The sequence below is a fragment of the Moschus berezovskii genome, chromosome 19 (genome assembly GCF_049115385.1).
Source record: "Moschus berezovskii isolate FMDL1 chromosome 19, NW_MosBer_1.0, whole genome shotgun sequence".
Classification (NCBI taxonomy): domain Eukaryota; kingdom Metazoa; phylum Chordata; class Mammalia; order Artiodactyla; family Moschidae; genus Moschus; species Moschus berezovskii.
This window is the reverse complement of record NC_142478.1, coordinates 38,094,650-38,114,169: the sequence shown is the minus strand read 5'-3', so window position 1 is coordinate 38,114,169 and position 19,520 is coordinate 38,094,650. Positions and strand designations below refer to the sequence as shown.

General features: G+C 36.0%; 1 protein-coding gene across 1 annotated transcript in view; it reads left to right on the top strand.

Annotated features, from left to right (window-relative positions):
* The window catches only part of AFG2A (AAA ATPase AFG2A), a 348,050-nt gene that overhangs the window by 106,805 nt on the left and 221,725 nt on the right, over nucleotides 1–19,520 (top strand). The window contains exon 14 of the mRNA XM_055404743.2: nucleotides 7,563–7,689. Coding sequence (XP_055260718.2) covers nucleotides 7,563–7,689 — 127 coding nt within the window. The remainder of the gene's footprint in view (nucleotides 1–7,562; nucleotides 7,690–19,520) is intronic.

Below are 19,520 nucleotides of genomic sequence, written 5' to 3'. Positions count from 1 at the left end.
CTGGCTATCCTTCCTTGGGTCTTTTCACACCTAAATATTCACCTTGAGAGTATGGGATGTAAGTTTTAAGAAACAAATTCAGGTGCCTGCCATTTGGGATTCTTTGTGACATTTGAAAATTATACTAGAAAAAAATTTTGAAATATAAATTAGATATATCAACTGTTGGTATAATTTAAAGATCATATGAAGGGACGATAGAGGATTTTATTTTACTAAAGGAGTTGAAAGGAAATGCATATCATATTTGTGAAATTTTTACTATTGAAAAATAAAATCAGTGTAATATTAGCATCATGGTGGTGAGATTTCTTGAAGACGAGGGTTAGCAATGTTTTCTGAAACAGGCTACTTCATAAATATTTTTTGCTTCTTTTTACCATACAGTTTCTAGTGGAGCTATTCATCTCTTTTTTCTACCATGCAAAAGGAACTACAGAGAATATGTAATCAAATAAAAAAACAGTTGGCTGGCCAGATTTAGACTATGGCTGTAGTTTCCTGACCTGTTTTAAGATGTCATAAAGTCTCTTCAGTGCATGGCACTGTGACTTTTGAAGGGGGGTAGTTTGGGAAAGGGGCTTGACTTCTGAAGGGAAAGGAAAATTAATGTCTTGGAAAAGTCTAATTTTAGTACTTTCTGTAGCTGAACATTTTTTTTCCATTGTTGTGTTGCCTTTATCTCTAGCAAATAATAAAGTTTTAAAATCATTTCATTATGTTAGTGAATACACATTTATTCTTAAACTTGAAGTTGGTTTTGATTTCCTAGGATGTCAGTTTTATGGATTTTGTTTCCTACTGCAGCTTTGAAAGTCAGCCAAGAATATTTCTCAGTCCATAAAACATTTTCACTATGCTGTTCTCCAGCTAGTTCTCAATGATCTGTGGAAATAAAGGGCAAAGGCAGCATGGGAAATGAGAATCCAAAGAATTCCCTTCACCTCATCTTCAGCATTAATTATAGCTCCCAGTTTCTCTACAAATAACAAATTGGACCAGTATTTTACCTTTCTGTTTAGAGGCATTCTACTGGAGGTATCAATACCTTTCTGAATTGCTAATATTTTTATTGAAATGAATGAATTAAATAACTTAGGTGTTCTATGTTACCGACAGAAACTTACAGAATTTTGAAACTAGAAGGACCTGTATACTATCTGATTTAATTTCCTTATTCATATATGCCAATAATTATGACACCGTCAAGGGAACAGTAACATCTTTATCCTCTTACCTCAGGTGTCTAGCATAGTGTCTAACAGAGAAGCACCCAGACATTTAGTTCTTGAATAAGTAAATGTAGACTTACAGAAACTAGAGATTAGGTTCAATCAGCTGGTTGTTAGCAGAATCTGATTTCACCATGTGTTAGTTTCATTTATGAACTAATTTTACTTTAAAATTAAACACCGAGACAGTCTTTTGGAGTTTTGTCGCTTGCATTATTTTCGTAGAAGCATCATCATCTTTATTATAAAGAATTATTTGTAAGCTATGGAATACATTCACTTGTCAAAGAGCTCCAAAAAGAATTAACGAAGTGCTGACTGATGTGTTTTTCTCAAAAAATTCAATAGTTTTTGTACACAGTAACTCTAAAAGTTAGTCTGGACTCAGAAAACTTTGTCAGTTGTGCTAAGGGTAAAGAAACGATAAATGTTCTTTTCAATGTAGCTGATAGCAACAGTATTCAAATCTAACAACACAGATACTTAACTACAGTGAGAAAACATTTTGAAAGACTATGGACGTCCTTGGTATACTAATTAATTTTATAGCGAGATCACCATGTTACCCTCTGCCAGAAGGCCATTCAGTCACACTTAGTGTAGGGTAATCAAATTGAGTCTTTTCTCATGCATTCAAGTCATTGGGTTCCAAATCCTGTGTGTCTGTAATCACACTTAGAGCATTATAAATGAAGATCCTGAATCAGTATCCACCTAACCCCTTCACCCCTCCACCCCCAACCCCTGCAAAAAAAAGGTTCATTTAGAAGACTCAAAAAGAGGACAGAAGTAACAGATGATGAGAACTTCTTTTGATATAGATCTAAGAAACCAAGGATGTGGAGATTTTCTTTTCATTCAGTTTCTTGAGCCAAGCAATTCTACATCTGAGCAGTCTTACAGTATATTGTTTTTTTTTTCCATTTTAGAAGGTTTGCCATTTTTTTAAAAGTCATTTTTAAATTATAAAAATATCTGAGCAGTATAAAGATCTCATCTAGAAATTTTTGCTATTCAAAATGTATTGTGCCTTGACAACTCTGAGGAGCCAAACTCTCACTGCATTTGAACAGCTAGTATATAGTTAAGACTAAAATGTAAAGAAGTCTCATTACCAGTGTATAGTAATTTCCTTCTAATACATCTTGTATAAACAGAGTGTTTCTTAGTAGTTTATTTATTAGGCTCACTGTTTTGGGCATTGTTATGAAGGGCTTAAGAGGAGTAGTTTTTATCTTAGCCAAAAGGCCAAAAAGCAGTGGAGTTTTTACCTTAGTATTATGTTGGTGGTTTTCATGGAAAAGTTTAAGGAAGTTTGATACTTTCTACCATGTATTAAGTAAAGCTAAGTAGGGAACTGACAATATGTATCTCCTGACCTGTTTTAACTTCTGAAAATCTTTAATCATACAGCATGTTCATGTTTTATTTCAGTAACATTTATGTGCCACACATGCCTTTTTCAGTTTAATTTTTTAAAATAACTTGTAAAAGGTTATACACATCGCCAGTAACCAAGGTACAGTGGTGATAATAGTTATAAGAATTATTATTATAATTATCTATTGATCTTTTCTTTGTGCTCAGTATTATGCTAGATCTTTTATACATTTTATTTAATTTTGAGAGTGCTATGGGTGTGGTGCTGGAGAAGACTCTTGAGAGTCCCTTGGACTGCAAGGAGATCCAACCAGTCCATTCTAAAGATCAGTCCTGGTTGTTCATTGGAAGGACTAATGCTAAAGCTGAAACTCCAATACTTTGGCCACCTCATGCGAAGAGTTGATTCACTGTAAAAGACTCTGATGCTGGGAAGGATTGGGGGCAGGAGGAGACGGGGACGACAGAGAATGAGATGGCTGGATGGCATCACCGACTCGATGGACATGAGTTTAAGTGAACTCCAGGAGTTGGTGATGGACAGGGAGGCCTGGCGTGCTGTGATTCATGGGGTCACAAAGAGTCAGACATGAGTGAGCAACTGAACTGAACTGAACTGATGGGTCTTTCCATGTTTGATTGAGACAACTGAGGCTCAGAGAAGTATCTCTTACACAAGATTACACAAAAAGAAAAGTGCTGGCAATTGAACCCAAGCTTACTGAGTATCATCATGGTTTAGTTGTTAAGTCGTGTCCAACTCTTGTGACCGCATGGACTGTAGCCTGCCAGGCTCCTCTGTCCATGGGATTCTCCAGGCAAGAATACTGGAGTGTGTTGCCATTTTCTTCTCCAGGAGATCTTCCCAACCCAGGGATCAAACCTGGGTCTCCTACATTGCAGGCAAATTTTTTACCGACTGAGCTATGAGGGGAGATTTACTGAGTATCATATCTTAGCTCTTTTCCAAATTCAAAGCAACCTTCCCAATAAGTACTGATCAGTGAAGATTTTACTGGAGTGATTTGTAAAGCTTTATATTATATAATAGTTTATTATAATCACTGTAAAATTTTAGTTTTCCTTGTCACCATTTCTAGATCCATGGCACTTAAGAAAATGACACGTTTATAAGCATTTTTTCTGCTTCAGTTTTTAGCTTGTTGTCAGAAAAATGTTTGAACTTACATGTGTTAATTTTCCTTATTTTCCTTTTGTTGGATTATGTTTATAACAGCAGCATAGTGAAAAGTGAAGTTGCTCAGTCATGTCCGACTCTGTGACCCCATGGACTGTAGCCTACCAGGCTCCCCTGTCCGTGGTATTCTCCATGCAAGAGTACTGGAGTGGGTTGCCTTTTCCTTCTCCAGGAGATCTTCCCAACCCAGGGATCGAACCCGGGTCTCCTGCATTGCAGGCAGACTCTTTACCATCTGAGCAACCAAGGAAGCTCAAGGGAGGGCCAAGATTGTGAAAATTCCCTTCAAAAAATTGCTTTTTCTAGAGGGTAAATTTAGTCAAAACTATAGAATTATAATGAGCAAAACTATACAGTTGTAATCTAATGCCTATGTTAGCTTGAAATTTTTATTGGGAAATCATGGCAAAATGAAAAAATACATACTTTTATGTCATTCTTTGTGTTAACAGTTTACACAAAGCTGCAGTTATTCAGAGCACATGCAGCTTACACAGCTCTCGTACAGCTGGGGAAGATTACTCATGATATTAATATATGTCTGTCTGCTTTTATAGGATATGTTATTAATCTAAAGTAATTTATTTTCTGTTAGGTTCAAACTGAATAGTGACCATAATCTGACAGCATAGATATCCTACAGTGGTCAGCTGGAATATTCAAGGCATTATTGATTTTTGGTATTCCTTGATCTTGGATTTTGGTGGTGTCAGACATTAATTTGGGGAAATTCTCAGTCATTATGGCTTCAAATATGTTCTACTCTTTCTTCTCTTTTTGGTGTTTTAGATACACATATACTACATATTTTGTTGTCCACAGTTCTTGGATATTCTTTTCTGTTTTTTTTTTTTTTCCACTGTTTTCTTTAGTTCGATTTTCTCTTTGCTTTTCCATTTTGAATGTTTCTGTTCACTTAAACAGAGATTATTTCCTCAGCCCTGTGTAATCTACCAATAAGCCCAAAAAGGGAATTTTTTTTCTGTTATAGTGTTATATCTCAGCATTTCTCTTTGAGCCTTAGAATTTCCATTTCTCTGCTTATGTTGCCCTTTTCTTGCATGTCATCTACTTTGTCCACTAGAGCCCTTAGCATATTAGTCATAGTTTTAAAAAAATTACTGGTCTGATAATTCCAGCATTCTCACTGGTTCTCTGGTTCTGATGCTAGCTCAGTTTCTTCCAGCTGTGCCGGTTTGCCTTTTATTCTGCCTTATAGTTTTTTTCTTGATAGACATGGTTTACTGGGTAAAAGGAACCGTGGCAAGTAGGCCTTTAGTAGTGTAGTAGTGAGTGAGTACACAGTGAGAAGGTGTCAGTTACCAGCCAGAGTAAGAGTTCTCACCTGACCATACTGGCCTCTTGATCTGGGACTTACCAGCCTCCTGAATGTGATGAATGCAATTCTGTTGTTTATAAACCACCTAGTCTGTGGTATTTTGTTATAGTGGCCTGAATGGATTAGGGTACCCGGGTCTCACATTTCTGAGGGATCTAAAAAGAATTGTTAAATTTTCAATTTATAGAGCTTTTTACTTGTTAGGAGGGAGTTAAGACTTCTAAGATTCTTACTTTATACTTGACTGGAAAACAGACAAGTACTGCCCAGTTGGGGCTACCCTGATAGCTCAGTTGGTAAAGAATGTGCCTGCAATACAGGAGATCCCGGTTTGATTCCCGGGTCAGGAAGATCCACTGGAGAAGGGATAGGCTACCCACTCCAGTGTTCTGGCCTAGACAACTCCATGGACTGTATACTATATAGTCCATGGGGTCTCAAAGAGTCGGATACCACTGAGCAACTTTCACTTTCACTGCCCAGTTGTAACCTGTTTTCTATGTTGTAGCCACTGTGGTCCTCAGAAACATAAATCTGATCGTGTCATGTCTCTACTTGAAACTTCCTATCCACTTCAGGTTAAAATCCAAGCTCAGTAATTTGGATAATAAAGCCTTTGTCATACACCCTTGGTTTATCTTTCTCTGCTGATTTTTTCCATTTTTACATTACTGCTATGTTGTGCTATTCTGAAGTGGTTTCCGTTTTCAGTGTTCTCTCTCTTCCCTCTATTTTTTGACTGTCTGGTCCCCACTCATTTTTTTTAGGTTGTAGGTTAAAAACCATTTCCTCTGGACAGCTCACCTTGACTCTCCCAAGACCCGATCCTGTGACCTTCCATAGCACCTTGTAGTGTAGTACCACAACTAATTATTAGCGAAGTAGATATAATTATAGGCCTTGGATGTAATCAGTTGGCATTCTTAAATATTTATAAGCTTGTAGTCATCATGCAGGAGCCCTAGAGCTTTTGGTAGCAATGTTCCTATCTAACATTTGGATAAGTTTTATCATGGAGCATTTTTGGAAGGATAGGTAATCCATTTATTCAAAATGTTCTAAGTTTATTCTTAAGTAGAATCAGGTCAGCAAATTCATACACCTGCCAATTGTTTACTTGCAGAAATTAGTGCTGACTAAAACAAATCTCACTGGCTTCTTAGATTCTCCTTGCTTGCTCGCAAACTTTTTTGTCATTGGGAAAGACCATTTAATAAATTGACAGTGTAATTTATATAATAACCTGGAAGAACCAACCATTTAATTTAATTGATAGTAATGATTTATATAACAGCCTCATGTGTTTGATTAGTGTGAATTCGAGACTGTTCTCCTGTGTGTCAAGTTTTGAAACTTGTAATGCATGCTGGGATCTAAATTCTTCTGTTTAGAGATCCTGATTATTTTATTACTAAATGTATTATGTGATGATTGGGTGAACATTAAGGTGTACTTGCTGTCATGCTAAGACAAGAGTGTGGGGTGTGGTTTCTACCCTCTTTCCCTCTTCACCTCCTCTCCCACTCTGAACTGCATCTGATTGAATTTATACATTTAATACATTTACAGTGTTGTTTCACGCTATAATTGTCCACCCAGATGTTTATTGTGTGTTTATCAGTTCTGAACAGGTTTTAGTAAATTCCAGCTAGTGCTAATGAGAATTATTATTTTGAGACATTGATTGTTTAATATCAGGATTTTGTTCACTATTAAGACCTGTTGGGTTTACTTCTTAAGAATAGATATTCAGTAATTTTTTTGTGATCAAAGGAAATGAGATTATAGTTTCTCCAGGAGCAGCTTTGTAATTGACCTAGGACATGAACAAAAGCAACAAAATAAAATGCTTTTTTTTTTTTGCCTGTCTCTCCAGATAAGTATATTGTGTGACTCCTTATCTGCTGATATGTTTAAATATACTCTTAATATTTATGAAAATATCAAGATAGGTCAAAAATACCCCATTTGTTATATGTTTGTAAGGAGTTTTCTGTCTCATGTAAGCTCTGAACTTCATGTGAGAATGAATCTGTATCTTACTCATTTGTTTATTCCCAATTCTTGTCAGTTTAATTGCTATACAAAATGTAAATACCAATTAAGTAATTATGTTTTGATGAACCTTTAAGAAATAATCTTATATCTTACTTCCCAGATCTTTTATATTTGATGCTTTTTAGCATTTCCTTCTTGGGGAGAAAGTAATCACGGCTGATGATGGAGGAAAAGAAATTATTTCAATCTAGTTACTTCTTGAATATGATAATTCAACAAGTAATGAATTCTGAAGCATGCATTTTATAACTTGAAAAAGACAGTGTTTCCTGGTACAGAATATACAGTCTTTTTAAAAAGTGGAGTGTTTGGGATAGGTAAATAGATTTTTAAAACTGTGTTTTTTAAAAATCAGTTCTTCAGGTGCTGGGAATGTAGCCGATCGTGTCTTGGCTCAGCTCTTGACGGAAATGGATGGCATTGAACAGTTAAAGAATGTGACAATTTTGGCAGCTACCAATCGTCCAGATAGGATAGACAAGGTAAGGAAAGAAGGCATTGTGAGCATTGTATAATCAGGAACTGGATCATTTGATTATATTGGGTTCTTTTTTTTTTTTTCCTGTCAAACTACTTTTTAATCAGTTTGTCATTTAGAGGATACTAAAAGATCTTAAACTAAAGGAAATGAAGAGAACAGAGAAAAAGTTTTGTTTATGTTTTTATTACTTATGGTTTGGTATTAATGAAACTATTTTATTATCCCTTGAGTTTTTCCTCCCTCATTGTTGCATTAAACTCTCAGTATAGTTCCCTGTGGTACTGAAGTTCTGAAATTCATTTTGTGTTTCATCTGATTTATTTTGAGAAGTTTTTTTTTTTAATATTTTCATTCATATTAGGATAAAATTCTGGATATTCACTAACTAGTTAGACTCAAGTTCTTTTCAACAGTTTTCTAGAAGTCCTGACCTAGCAATTGCTCTCAGAGTAATTAGAATCAAAATGATAATGGGTTTTATTTCTCTTAAGAAGTTGCTTAGACTATACCATTAAATTAAGCTATATAGGTGCAAAATTAATACTATTTAGCTGCACTGTTCTTGCCAGGAGAATCCAGGGATGGGGGAGCCTGGTGGGCTTCCATCTGTGGGGTCGGACACGACTGAAGTGACTTAGCAGCAGCAGCAGCTGATGTGAAGAGCTGACTCATTTGAAAAGACCCTGATGCTGGGAAGCATTGAGGGCAGGAGGTGAAGGGGACGACAGAGGATGAGATGGTTGGATGGCATCACCAACTCAATGGACATGAGTTTGGGTGAGCTCCAGGAGTTGGTGATGGACAGGGAGGCCTGGTGTGATGCGGTTCATGGGGTCACAAACAGTTGGAAATGACTGAGCAACTGAACTGAACTGATTGCTACCACTATTCTTCCCCCAAGTTGTGTTTTAACAAATGAGTTCACTTAAATTTTAAGCGCCTAATTTATACTTAATGTATAATTTTTTAACAAGGATCTAAATTGAGAGTAAAGATTTACTTCCAGGACATCAACCAGTTTTTTCAGCTTTTGTTAATGTTATTGTCTCATGTACATGACCTTATAAACTTTTTCCTCCTTGTGCACATATATACAGACTTTCAGTTTTAAATATGGGATTTTTAAAAAAATCATCTTTTTGAAAACACAAAGGTAGGTTTTATATGGGAAGAAAGCCTTGCTTTCGTTCAGTTTGTTATTTTGTTGTGTTATAAAGTCCCTTGGTTGAATGCAGATGAGAAAGCTTTGAACCTTAATAAATTAAATTTTTCCCTTTATGATTCAGTGTTTTATTAGAAGCTGGTTGAGTTAAGAACATCTGTAGGATCTGGGTTTGTACTCAGGTATCTCTTGTGTCTGTTAAAAAAGATAGGACTATATCTTAACAAGAATTATAGAAAGTGCTAAAAGAGACCTTCAGTTCAGTTCAGTCGCTCAGTCGTGTCCGACTCTCCGCAACCCCATGAATCACAGCACCTTAGAGATGATCTAATCCCACCTTTTGGTTTCAGTGAATCTAGAAGAATCATCTTTTCCCTGGTTAATGCATATTGTATTTTATGATCTCTGTCTCCTAGTTACTATGGCTAATGAGCTTGAAAATTTTCTTAGATTTCTTTACCTGTAGTGTCTAATCTAATGGCCCTCTTTGGTATTTTAGTGTTGTATGTCATTGATGTTAGACACATTTCTTGAAGTAGGATTTGGGGCTTACTGTAAACTTCTTGGGTTCTTCCAAATCAAGCTATATGATTTAGCTTGGGGGTGGGAGGAGACGGGGACAACAGAGAATGAGATGGCTGGATGGCATCACCGACTCAATGGACATGAGTTTGAGTGAACTCCGTGAGTTGGTGATGGACAGGGAGGCGTGGCGTGCTGTGATTCATGGGGTCGCAAAGAGTCGGACACAACTGAGCAACTGAACTGAACTGAATGCATGTATTAAGTTTGTCATACTGTAACAAGTTACCTCAAATTTAACAGCTTCACGCAGTGTTTATTATCATTTCTCTAGGTAGGTCAAAATCTGGGCATGGCATGATGGGATTGTCTGCTCAGGATCTCAACAAGTTGTTGGCCAACTATGTTCTTGTCCTTAGTTGGTATTCCTCTTCTACGCTCACCTAATTGTGGCTGAATTCAATTCTTGTGCTTGTAGACCTAAGAACTAACTTTCCTTTCTAGCTGTCACCTAGGAACCACTCTCATCCCCTTGAGACCTGCATGGCCCCTTCCATTGTCCCAAGATAGCAATGGAGAATCTCCATCATATTTTTTCCATCTTATGCTTTAAATTTCTATTGCCAGAAAAAGCCTAGTTAGTGTCTTTTTAAATCGCACCTGATCAAGTTAGGTCCATCAAGGAAAGTCTCTTCACCTTCTAGTCAGCTGGTTCAGGACCTTTTTACCTTTGCAAAGCCCTTCACAATAGCATCTTGCTGCTGCTGCTAAGTCACTTCAGTCGTGTCCAACTCTGTGTTACCCCATAGACGGAAGCCCACCAGGCTCCCCTATCCCTGGGATTCTCCAGGCAAGAACACTGGAGTGGGTTGCCATTTCCGTCTCCAATGTGTGAAAGTGAAGTCACTCAGTCGTGTCTGACCCTTAGCAACCCCACGGACTGCAGCCCACCAGGCTGCTCCATCCATGGGATTTTCCAGGCAAGAGTACTGGAGTGACTTGCCATTGCCTTCTCCGAATAGCATCTTGACTGAGCTAGAATTCCTCCTACCACAGTACTCTTCAGCTTCTTCTCCAGCCCTGTGTGAGTTCTCTTCTGGGCACTAAGAATAACTTCTAACTCTCACAGAGACCAACTTATCTTTGCCATTCATTTGATTGGGTACAAACCTGCTCCTTTGAAATATCCTTTTCTGTGGAGTCTGTCTTCTTCAGATGGAGTATTTCTGTGCCTTGCCTTGTCCAGATATATCTTTCTTTAATTATACATATAATCTCTCTTAAAATAGAAATGGATAAATGAATTTAAACTCCTTTATTTAAAGGATACATTTTTCATGTTCTTTATAAGTGTAACAGTAAGCCTGTTGTTTAATACAGTGAAATTGTTGATGTCATCTCTTCTGCTAACTTTTTGCTCTATAAGACCTACATTGAACCTCAACCTCTTGTGTTTTGCATTAAGGTGAAATTTATCCTAGTTTTTACCTCCACCTGGTAGAAAAGACCTAAAGAAGTTTTTAAGATAAACATAGAGATTATAAGTTGTCTTGTGTCACTCTAAGGTTTGGGACCTTTATTCTCCTTCATCTTAGAATACGTCAAAACCCCAGAGGTAATGGTAGATGACTTCCATTCTTTTAGGGATGCTTTTGTCTGTGGATATCTTTGCTCTCTTGGAGAAAATGCTTAACCACTTTGGGCAGAACTTGTCTCCAAAGGTGGGAGGTTGAAGGGAGGGAAGTGGTTCTTTTATACATTTCTTTTTGCATTTTTTTTAATGTGTTTATTGCTTGCTAATAATATTTGCCTTTGGACACAGATACTCTGTTTTATTATGGCAGCTCATAAGTGGCAATCTTCAGTATCACAGACTTTGAGAAATTAAAGCTTGGGAAATAACTTGCCAAAATTCTTGTCGTGTTTTTGATCTTTTATAAAATATTTACTTAACATCTTGGTTCTAAAATCACCTAATTGTTGAAAATATGCGTTTTAGTACCAGTATTGTTACACACTGGTAATATCTTTTGACTAATTAACCTTTGCTTCTAGATGCATCAGAGAAGTGCAAACATACACAAACACATATATGTACATATGTGTACTTATACATATGTTGTTTATGTGTATGTGTGCATCATATACACACACATACGTATATATTTTGATTCACTTTTTAAAATTTAGAAATACAACTTTTTTACCAAACTAATCTTCAGTTCAGTTCAGTCTCTCAGTCGTGTCCGACTCTCCGCGACCCCATGAATCACAGCACGCCAGGCCTCCCTGTCCATCACCAACTCCCGGAGTTCACTCAAACTCATGTCCATCGAGTCGGTGATGCCATCCAGCCATCTCATTCCCTGTTGTCCCCTTCTCCTCCTGCCCCCAACCTTTCCCAGCATCAGAGTCTTTTCCAATGAGTCAACTCGTCGCATGAGGTGGCCAAAGTATTGCAGTTTCAGCTTTAGCATCAGTCCTTCCAATGAGCACCCAGGATTGATCTCTTTTAGAATGGACTGGTTGGATGAACACATTTAAATTAAAATATTAAGATTGTTTGTAATTATATGCTGAAACTTAATTTTCTAGGTCAGAGGGATCTAAAGGCCTTTACTCCTCAAATTTTTTCAAAATCTATAGTATCTAATTTGTAATAGATGAAATTATATAATTATGACTGCCAGCAAAGCAAAACTGGTAAATGGAAAAAATATTTTGTGATAAATCAATGGCTTCAAGATCATCAAATGATACATGCTGTGCTTTCAAGTACAACTCTGAATTTAGTACATTGAACCATGGTCTAAATGTTCTGTATATGTTCTGTAGTTGTGCAGAAGACAGTACTTTAAATAAACAGTGATTTTTGTAAAAATGTTTTAATCATTTTCTATTTCAGGTAGAATTCCATATTCATATTTAGTATGAATTTTTTATTAACTGTACTTCTCCTATTACTCAGATGATATAAGCTATATCAAAGGTGTATTTTTCTAGATTTTTTATGAACTATTATATTATTTGTATATTGTTTATTAGTACTATTGGAAAAAAAAGGTTTTAGCACATGTGTAATTAGAACATGGTATTCAAAATGTGCGCTGAATGTGTTGTTAGAAACAAAACAGTCTTAAGAGATGATTTAACAAAGAGCAACTTCCTGTTATGAAATGAATAGACGTAGTTTTCACCAGCTGTCTTGTCTGGGAAAAACAGTGGTAGGAAGAGAATAGGCGACAGGAGAATTAAAGTAAACTTCCTGTGCTGATGCTGAAAGGTAGAGATTTTGTTTTTGACGTAAATCTGGAAAGAAAAAGGATTGTTCTAATATGAAAGATATGATGCAGTTAGTCTAACTTGGGTACATTTAATTAAGGTGTTTGGCCATGTAAATTAGCTCACACACTTTACAATCCTGTTACCTGTTGACTTACAACCTCTGTATTATGATGACCTTAAGTTAGTATATTGGAATGGAGAGAATTCTTGGACTGTCAGAGAAGTGAAATTGATATCATTCTATGTCCCATATACTGTGCATTTTTAGTATCTTTTTTGGACAATATTTCAGTGTCATATAGCCTAGGGAAGCTAAAGCTGGAGTTTTCTGAGGATTCAGCAAGGAAAGTGAGACACATACCTCAAGAATCACATTATCCTACTTCCTGCTCTGTCATGTTTACATGTTAAGCACATTAGCTGCAGTGTAGCTCTCTAGGCTGAGTGAAGTGATTGCTTCAAGTCTCCAGTGGTATACTGAAGCCACCATAGACCTTTTACCCCTTACCCTCCTCTTTCAGCTTTTAGATGAGTGAAGAGAAGTTGCATCCTTTAGAGTCCATTTTACATTAAGAATGACAGACTGTGAAGGACAGATGAAGATAAATGAGATGGTGATGTCAGGTCATTCCATTGTCTTTAGATTGATGATGGCCTGGATTTACACAACATCAGGAAACAGAGCAACAAACAATTATTTTTGATGCCCAAATAATGGTTTAAAACTCAAACTCTGGGAGTTTATATTGTTCTTTGTTAGGCTGTAGCTTACATAGCACCTTTAGAAGAGTATAGTGTTCAGTCCATGGTATTTCATGCATATGTGTTGGATATTAAGGAAGAAATGATCATGTCTTCTTACCCTAGTGTTAAACAAGGTTCAGAATTGTTTAATTTTATGAATATTTTAAAATATAGTCCCTTTGGTTACTTTTAGTACTGATGCTTGGTATGGCCACTTTTAGTACTGATGCTTGGTATATAACAGGCTCTCAATAATGATTACTACTATAATTATTATACCTAGGCTGAAACCTAGTTTTATTATAATAGTAAATTTGTAGAATTTAAAAAATTATGCTGTAAGCCATCTATGGAAGAGATTACTCAACTGAGGACATTTTTGTAAGTTATGTAGAGGTTGTGAGTGATTCAGTATTCAAAATTATTTTCTAACTTAGTGTTTTAACTCATGGAAGTTATAAACTGGAGTTAATTTTCCTCCCAGTTTTTCTGAAGGAAAGGTTGATTGGTTAAATATAGGATAATATTTTTATTTCTTAAATACTATAAATTAAAAGTTGACTTTATTGATATCTTTGTAACATGGAAAAATTAGCTTGTTTAGAAATGTCAGCAGGTGAGAAGCTAAATAGATTAGAAGCTAAATATGTGTAGCTTCCAATTTTCAAATGAATTGTATTCCAGAAATACCTTCAGATAGGTTAAAAATACATTTGTGAACAGTTTTCCTCTCCACCCTTCCTAGTTCTAAATTAAAAGTCCTATTCATCTGTTACTGCTATTCTCCGATATCAGAACTAAAAAACTAGCTGCTTGATCTAAGAAACATTAAAAGTTTAAATGAATCATAATTCTTTACTTTCCTATATTTACAGGATGCTTTTTGATCTTTAATATTTATCAAAATGATATGGAGAGTCTTAGAGTGTTAGAATTGGAGAAGTAAATGGCAACCCACTCCAGTGTTCTTGCCTGGAGAATCTCAGGGATGGGGGAGCCTAGTAGGCTGCTGTCTATGGGGTCGCACAGAGTTGGACACGACTGAAGCGACTTAGCAGCAGCAGCAGCAGTGTTAGAAGGTGAGCCACAGTGTGGTCAGATGTGGGAAGCTTCTTGCAAGGTTATTGATCAGATGTGGGAGGCTTCTTGCAAGGTCATTTTCCAATTTCAGCTTTACCATCATTTTGTAAGACAGAAGTAGTTTTATTATTGTTGCTGTTTGTGTGTGGGATTTTTTGTTTGTTTTTTTAAAGCGTTAAGTGTTTTCAGTATATTTATTATAGTAGCAGTTAATAAGGGTTTCAGCTTCGGGAACGGGGGAATGGAATTTTGTCAGAGGTTGTATGCATATGTGGGTCATGTCTCATTTAGAGGTTAAGATAAAGACTGTCTATCCCAGGGGTCAGCAAACTATGGCCTATGTGCCAGATCTGTTATCACTTGTTATTCTGCATCTCATGATCTCAGAATGCTTTTTACTTATTTAAATGGTTGACAGAAAAGGTAATTTTTGTGATGTGAAAATTATACGAAATTCAAATTTCAGGCCTCATAAATAAAGCTTTACTTGTACAAGGTTACACTATTTTTTTTAATTTTTTAAGCTTTTTATATTATATTGGAATATAACCAGTTAACAGTGTGATAGTTCCTTTACACAGCAAAGGACTTATCTATACATGGATTCACATACATGTATCCATTCTCCGCCAAACTCCCTTCCCTTCCAGGCTGCTACATAGCATTGAGCAGCATTCTCATGCTATGCAGTAGGACCTTGTTGGTTATCCATTTTAAATATAGCAGCTAAGTTACACTAATTTTTGATGTATTGTCTGTGATTTCATTTGCGCTACTTAGTAGTTATGGTAGAGACCTATGACTTAAAAACTTAAATTATCACTTGGAACTTTGCAGAAAGAGTTTACTGACCATTGGTCTATCCTTGTAAACTTTTAGCAGTTTACTAAAGTCTCTAATGTCCGTTGTTCACACAAGAACCACAACGTTTTTCTAAAGGTTGTTTAAATATATTGTTTCATATATTATTTCGTAAGTATATATGACCCATAAATATGGGTCAATATCATTCTGAGGTTAAAATAAACCAATAATAGTAGGGAGACTGTATTAACTTTTTGTTCTTTAAAGTGCCTTCAATATCTTCTTGAGCATTTTTTAAATATTTCATCTTTAAAATACATTTTCTTGGGCCAAATAATTATTTTTCCAACTGAATGACTTACCAAAATCCGTAAATATAGAAGGGAAATTTTTATTATATGAAAAAAAAAAGTATTCATGACATCTCAGCCTTAAAGTTGTATTGTTTTTTGATTTCTATAATTGTGAGTTGAAAACCCTTTGTAGTGTTTTTCATTGTTGAGATTTTCAGACTAGATGTTTAAATTTTGAGGAGATAAGACTCTGTAATCACAGATAGCTGCTTTGTACCTGGTTTTGCTTCTTCATTTGTTGATGTGTGCCCCAGTGTGCCTGCGGGCTTCCCTGATAGCTCAGCTGGTAAAGAATACACCTGCAATGCAGGAGACCCCAGTTCAATTCTTGGGTCAGGAGATCCACTGGAGAAGGGATAGGCTACCCACTCCAGTATTCTTGGACTTCCTTGATGGCTCAGCTGGTAAAGAATCCACCTGCAATGTGGGAGACCTGGGTTCAATCCCTGGGTTGGGAAGATCCCCTGGAGAAATGAAAGGCTATCCACTACAGTATCCTGACCTGGAGAATTCCATGAACTGTATAGTTCGTGGGGACATGACTGAGTGACTTTCACTTTTTAGTAAATAACATTTGATTATGTCACCATGCAAATAGGATTATGTTTAATCTTCTGTTAGAATAATAATAAAGTACATATTGTCCTTGATACACACATTCTAAAATAATTATTTTTTTTAAGATTAGAGAGCTACTTGCACAGTTTAATAGTCTAGTTATGCTTCTGATTCATTGACCCTGTTATAAAATTTCTACCCCTCTTTTCTCCATTCTTTATTACTCACCTATACTGATGAGGAGTATGTTAACTCGTGAAATAGACCACTTCATCTTTGACTCAGACTACTAGGAAACTCTATTCTACTGAACAAGCAGCTGTTTTTCTGCCTAAAGCGTCTACATACCAGCCTGATTCTACTCCAGTGCTATAAAGAACAGTTTTATTACCTCTTCTATATAGTTCTTTATTTTTGAAAACTGTATTATGTGTCTTATTTTTACATTCCACTTCACAAACCAGTCTTTATGTCCTCCAGGCTTGAGATTTTGTTTTATTTCATATGATACCTTTATTCCATCTTCAGAAATCTTACCCTTTTGTTGTAGATACCATAATTTCAGAGAGAGAAAATAAAAAGCATTCAAATTGGAAAGCCAGATGTTAAAACTGTCACCGTTTTACAGATGACATGATATTGTATATAGAAAATCCCAAAGACTCCACCAAAAAAAGTATTAGAATTAATGAATTTAGTAAATTACCAGGATGCAATATTAATATATAAGTATCTGTTACACTTCTATATATTAACAAAAAGCTATCAGAAAAACTAAGAAAGCTCTTCCATTTACAATTGCATCAAAAATAAAATACTTATAAATTAATTTAAACATGGACGTGAAGACCTCTACTCTAAAAGTTTTAAGATGTTAATGAAAGAAATTAAATATGACTCAAATGGAAAGATACACTGTGCTTATGGATTAAAGGAATTAATATTTTAAAATTGTCCCTACTATCCACATCAGTCCCAGAGTCAATCCCTATCAAAATTCCAGGGGAATTTTTCATAGAGCTAGAACAAATAATCCTGAAAATTTGTATGGACCCATAAAGCACAGCCAAAGCAGTCTTGTAAGAGAAAAACCAAGTAACAATCATCATGCTCCCTGATTTCTAACTGTACTACAAAGTGTAGTAATCAAAACAGTATGATACTGGCACAGAAATAGACATATAGATCAACGGAGCAAAATAGAGAACGTAGATATAAACCTATGCTTGTATAGTCACTTAATTATGTCAGTGGTGTCAAGAATGTACAGTGGGGAAAAGACAGTCTCTTCAATAAATGATGTTGGGAAAACTGGACAGCAGCATGTGAAAGAATCAAACTGGATCACTTTCTTATATTTATTTCTTATGTGCAAATAAACTCAAAATAGATTAAAATATAAGACCTAAAATTACAAAAGTCCTAGAAGAAAACATAGTAAGTTCTTTAAAATTGGTCTTAGCAATATTTTTTGAATCTACCTTCTGAGGCAAAGGCAACAAAAGCAAAATAAACAAATGGGACTACATCAAAATAAAAGCTTTTGCATAGTGGAAAAAAAAACTATCCATAAAATGAAAAGGCTACCACCTGCTGAATGAGAGAAGATATTAGCCATGATATATCCAGTAAGGGAGTAATATTCAAAATGTTCAAAGAACTGATACAAGTCAACATCAGTAAACAACTCAGTTAAAAACTGGGCAAAGAATACACATTTTTCCAAAGTGGACATAGATGACCAACAGACACATGCAATGATGCTCAACATCATAGTCATCAGGGAACTGCAAATTAAAGCCACAATGAGATATTACCTTATACCTGTCAGAATGCTATCATAAAGAAGATAACAAGTATTAGCAAAGATTGAGTAGAAACTGCCATATTACTCAGAGAAGGCAATGGCAAGCCACTCCAGTACTCTTGCCTAGAAAATCCCATGGATGGAGGAGCCTGGTTGGCTGTAGTCTGTGGGGTCGCTAAGGGTCGGACACGACTGAGCGACTTCACTTTCACTTTTCACTTTCACACATTGGAGAAGGAAATGGCAACCCACTCCAGTGTTCTTGCCTGGAGAATCCCAGGGACGGGGGAGCCTGGTGAGCTTACATCTATGGGGTCACACAGAGTCGGACACGACTGAAGTGACTTAGCAGCAGCAGCAGCCATATTACTACATATTACTGCCAAATTCCACTTCTCAGTATTTATTTGAGAAACAAAAACACTAATATAAGGAGAGAGATGCATCCCAGTGCTTATTGCAGCATTATTTACAATAGCCAAGGTAAGGAAGCAACGTAAGTGCTCAATGATAAATGAGTGGATAAAGAAGACATGAGATATAGATAATGTATACCCATGTGCATAGGGGCTTCCTAGCTTGTCTCAGTGGTAAAGAATCCTCCTGCCAGTGTAGGAGATGAGGGTTTGATCCCTTGGTCGGGAAGATAACCTGGAGTAGGAAATGGCAACTCACCCAGTATTTTTGCCTGGAAAATTCTGTGCACAAAGGAGCCTGGTAGACCACAGTCCTTGAAGTCACAAGAGTCAGTCATGACTGAGCGACTGAGCATGCATGCATATACACACACACACACACACACACATACACATGGAATATTACTAAGCCATAAAAAATTATAATGTTGCCATTTGGGACAACTTGGATGAACCTAGAGTGTGTTATGGTAAATGAAAAAAGTCAGAAAGATAAATACTATATTTCACTTACATGTGAAACCTAAAAAGTGTAACAAATAAACAGACTTAACAAATAGACTCATAGATACAAAGAATAAACTAGTGCTTGCTGGAGTAGAGGGGAGTGAGGGGATAGGTAGTGAAGTTAAGAGGATTAAGTGTTATAAACTTCCAGGTATAAGATAAGTAAGTCATAAAGATATAATTGTACAGCATAGGAAATATAGTCAATAACATTATAACTTTGTGTAGTGACATTAAGTAGATTTATTATGATGATCATTACATAATGTATAAAAATGTCAAGTCACTATTTTTTATACCTGAGGCTAATATAATATTGGAAGTCAGTTATACTTCAATAAAAATGGAATGAATAACTGATACAGACAACATGAGTGAAATTCAAGGATATTTCTATAAGTAAAAGAAAGTAGAAAAGATTATATATTGTATTATTCCATTTGTATGAAATTTCTAGAGAAGTCAACCCTATAAAAATAAAGAGCAGATTATTGACTGATGCTAACCCTTGGAGAGCAGGAGCAAACCAGTCAATCCTAGTCAACCCTGAACATTCATTGGAAGGACTAGTGCTGAAGCTGAAGCTCCTGTACT